The following is a 3085-nucleotide window of genomic DNA, read 5'->3' on the forward strand; positions in this document are numbered from 1 at the left end:
GGATCTCTAAAACCTCTGAAGAATTCCAGATGCCTCGCTGAAACTTACTTCAGAATCAAACCCAAGTATTTTCTAGCTACAAGTTAGTGTTCAGCAGTCTTAGGTCAGAAGACCCAGGGCTTCTACATCCGCTGAGAACCTTGGCAGGGCAGTGATGAGACCGGGAGGGTTGGAGAAGTGGGTGTGAATGTCTCTCGAGACAGTTTCTGAGGTGCTTATAGCAAAGGCGCCACCCCTGACACCGGCTCTCTGTGGTTGCAGACAAGATGCTCGCCTGTCTGGGGCTCAGGTGAAACAGTGGCAGTAACTCCCAGGGGGAGATGAAGCGATCACTGTAACACGTTTAGGACCAGACACAGCACAGGACAAGCACCACGTATGCATTTGCTGGATGAAGAACCAGAAACTCCTTCTGCAATCGACACACTTCTGGAACTGAGAGTTCAGTAAGAGCGCCCCTTCCCTTCCCTTATCCCTCCCAGTCTGTCCTGAAGCCCAGTCTTTCTTCAGAACCCCCTGATTCCCCCTCTGCAGTGCTGGGATTATAGGTCATACATAGCTGGCATCACAGGTCTCAGATAGCATTACAGGCCATAGACAGATGACATTATGGGTCATTGCTGGTCCCCCTCCCTCTCCCCACTTCCTCTCACAGAGTCTCCTCATCTTCTCAAGATCTCCAAAGTTCTGCAGTTACTTTCCATGTTACAAATAGTCTTCTTTTGCAAAACCGGACCCTAAGAAGCAAGGAGAGCGTTTCTTGGTCGTTTTCTCTAATTTGTATTGTCTTTTTTTTTTTTTTTTACTGCATATTCGTGGTTAAATTCCTACGTTAATATTGATCGCAATGTTTTTTTTTTCCCTTCACATGAGAATATCAACTGTATGGGGGTTGGGAGTGTAGGCTGGTATAGAATGCTCCCCTAGCACGCCAACCAAGGGTGCTGGGCTGGACTCCTAGCATCTGGGAGGCGAAAGAGGAAAAAGGGTAAGAAAACTAAAGAATAAAACACAGGGAATGTAGTGTCATTGAACATTAAACTAGGTACGGGCTCAGGAGGCAAGTGACTCGCCAGGTAATGAGTGACACCCGGGCACTGTGGAGAAGCCACCATTCACCAGCGTCCTTGACAGCTGCTGTGCAGACCGGCGACCCAAGGACTCCGTACTCCCGCCGCATTTGCTCCCAGTCCTTGGGTTGTCAGAGCAGCATTCCTTCACTCTCTGCCGTCATTTCCCCCTTTCCTTTCTTTGTTCTTCCTGGTACTATAGTTTCCCATATTGTCCTATTAAAGAGTTTACACGTAGCTATGACGTGTTCGGCCTAGTGCCGGGGCTTGGAGGGGGAATGCAAAACCGCATCCCCTGCATCCGGCGACCACTCCCCGCGTGTGTGCTCCGTCGGGCGGGGACAGAGAGGTGCGCACGTGTGTCGTTTCCCCCACACTAATCGGGCACCTTGTGACGCCTCGCCATTCCGCAGACTAGTTTAAAGACCCTGGCGAGACCCCTGGAAGCCGGCCAGCCTCTGCAGCTGAGGCGCGTTCCGCAGGCGCAGCCAGGCTCGCCCAGCCTCTGCCACTCCCCTCGCCCAACTCCTCCTCCCCTAGCCCGACTTCCTCCCGGGCTCCTAGAAGCCGGGGCGGTTTGATCTGGGGCGGGAGTGGCGGTGTCCCTCTGGGCATGCTCAGTTGCAGGCTGAGCAGCGCTTGCCGAAGCAGAGCGCGGGCGTAGCGCAGCGGGACTGTGCTGAGAGGGCTGAGCGGAGCTTGCGGCCCGAGCCGAGCGGAGCCGAGCAGAGCCGAGAGCAGCCGAGCGGCGGTCTCGGGGAGACATGCAGATGATGACTAGGAACGTCCTGCTGAACATGGAGCTGGAAGAGGACGACGATGAGGATGGAGACATTGGTGAGTGCCAGAGCCGGGGCGCGCGGAGCCGGGCCGGGGCGAGGGGCATCCGGGGCGGACGCCTTTGCGCGGAAGCCGAGGCTCCGGAGCAACTTTGGGTCTTTTTCCTGCGTCGTCTCTGGCAGTGTTTGGGGGGACCCTGCTCTCGGGTTCACGACACACCTGAGCAGGATTCTCCGAGGCCACAGGCTGCGCCGCAGCACCGGCCCGCAGAGACACAAACAAAAGGGCTGGAGCCTCCGGCGCGGGGCAGAGACGCGGGGCGACGCCGGGTGGAGGAAGATGGCACATTTCCATCAGGCCTCCTGGATGTCAAAATGTTCCCTCTCACGGCCTCCAAACACTTTACAAAGTAAATTTAATAGTTGGGTGTGGCTTTTCCTTCCTTTCAGGTTTTACTCACAGACCAATCATAGGAATTTGTTAACTCCCTGGTCTAGCCGAACTTGGGAATTCCACGCCGCGATCAGCCTTGGCCTTTCATTGTGACAGCGGTTTATCAGGCACTCATCTCTGTGGACAGAGCAAATAGTATTCCCTTTCAAGTAGGGGAGAAAAGTGCGCGCAGGTTAGCCTCCCTGGCGCCCCACACTGTCAAGCACAAGTTTCTGATTTCCCAGAGTTGAGCGAGTTTAAGGCTCTGCACCTGGCGGCTGCTGGGCAAAAGATGCTACCGTTTCATGGGACTGAACACTAAGTGACCATTTACACAAAATAACACCGGTGGGAGCAACGTTAAAAAGTTACACTCGTGTTAGCCCAGTTAGTTTCTTGGGGGAAATAGTCTCGTCTGCTATAATGACGCACTCAAGAGAGATCAGGAATAGGATTGACATAGGCAAGAAGCTGAGCAAGTAATTGCTGCCGTCAGATTTCAATTTAGAAAGGAAATCTAATTTGGGCTAGCCTCTGTTACATGATAGGTATCATAGGTTGTCTTCAGACCCTGCCAGTAGGCTGGCTTCACTTTTAGTGATCCACACTTGTTCCATGAAGTAAAACAGCCGATGCAGTTAACTACCTCTGCTTCTTTTTACCGAAGCCTCCGGTATTTAGAGTAGGACCTTAGAGAGCAGACGGCCTGTTTTGGCAGGTCACAAATATTTAAGCAGATTCTGGCCATTTTTGGTTGTCCTTTACTGAATTAGAAGTTGAATGTGGAACACAGTTATTTTTGT

The 3085-nt window shown here is 52.9% G+C and overlaps 1 protein-coding gene across 3 annotated transcripts in view; it reads left to right on the top strand.

Moving 5' to 3' along the window:
- The first annotated feature begins 1648 nt into the window (after positions 1-1648).
- The window catches only part of Ano6 (anoctamin 6), a 180495-nt gene continuing 179058 nt past the window's right edge, over positions 1649-3085 (top strand). The window contains exon 1 of one of the 3 annotated variants that reach the window (XM_032885493.1): positions 1649-1907. In XM_032885493.1, the coding sequence (XP_032741384.1) occupies positions 1835-1907 (73 nt within the window). In that variant the 5' untranslated portion in view covers positions 1649-1834. The remainder of the gene's footprint in view (positions 1908-3085) is intronic. The other 2 variants (XM_032885498.1, XM_032885502.1) reach the window with 2 other exon arrangements.

This window comes from Rattus rattus, chromosome 1, assembly GCF_011064425.1.
Source record: "Rattus rattus isolate New Zealand chromosome 1, Rrattus_CSIRO_v1, whole genome shotgun sequence".
In the NCBI taxonomy this organism is placed as follows: domain Eukaryota; kingdom Metazoa; phylum Chordata; class Mammalia; order Rodentia; family Muridae; genus Rattus; species Rattus rattus.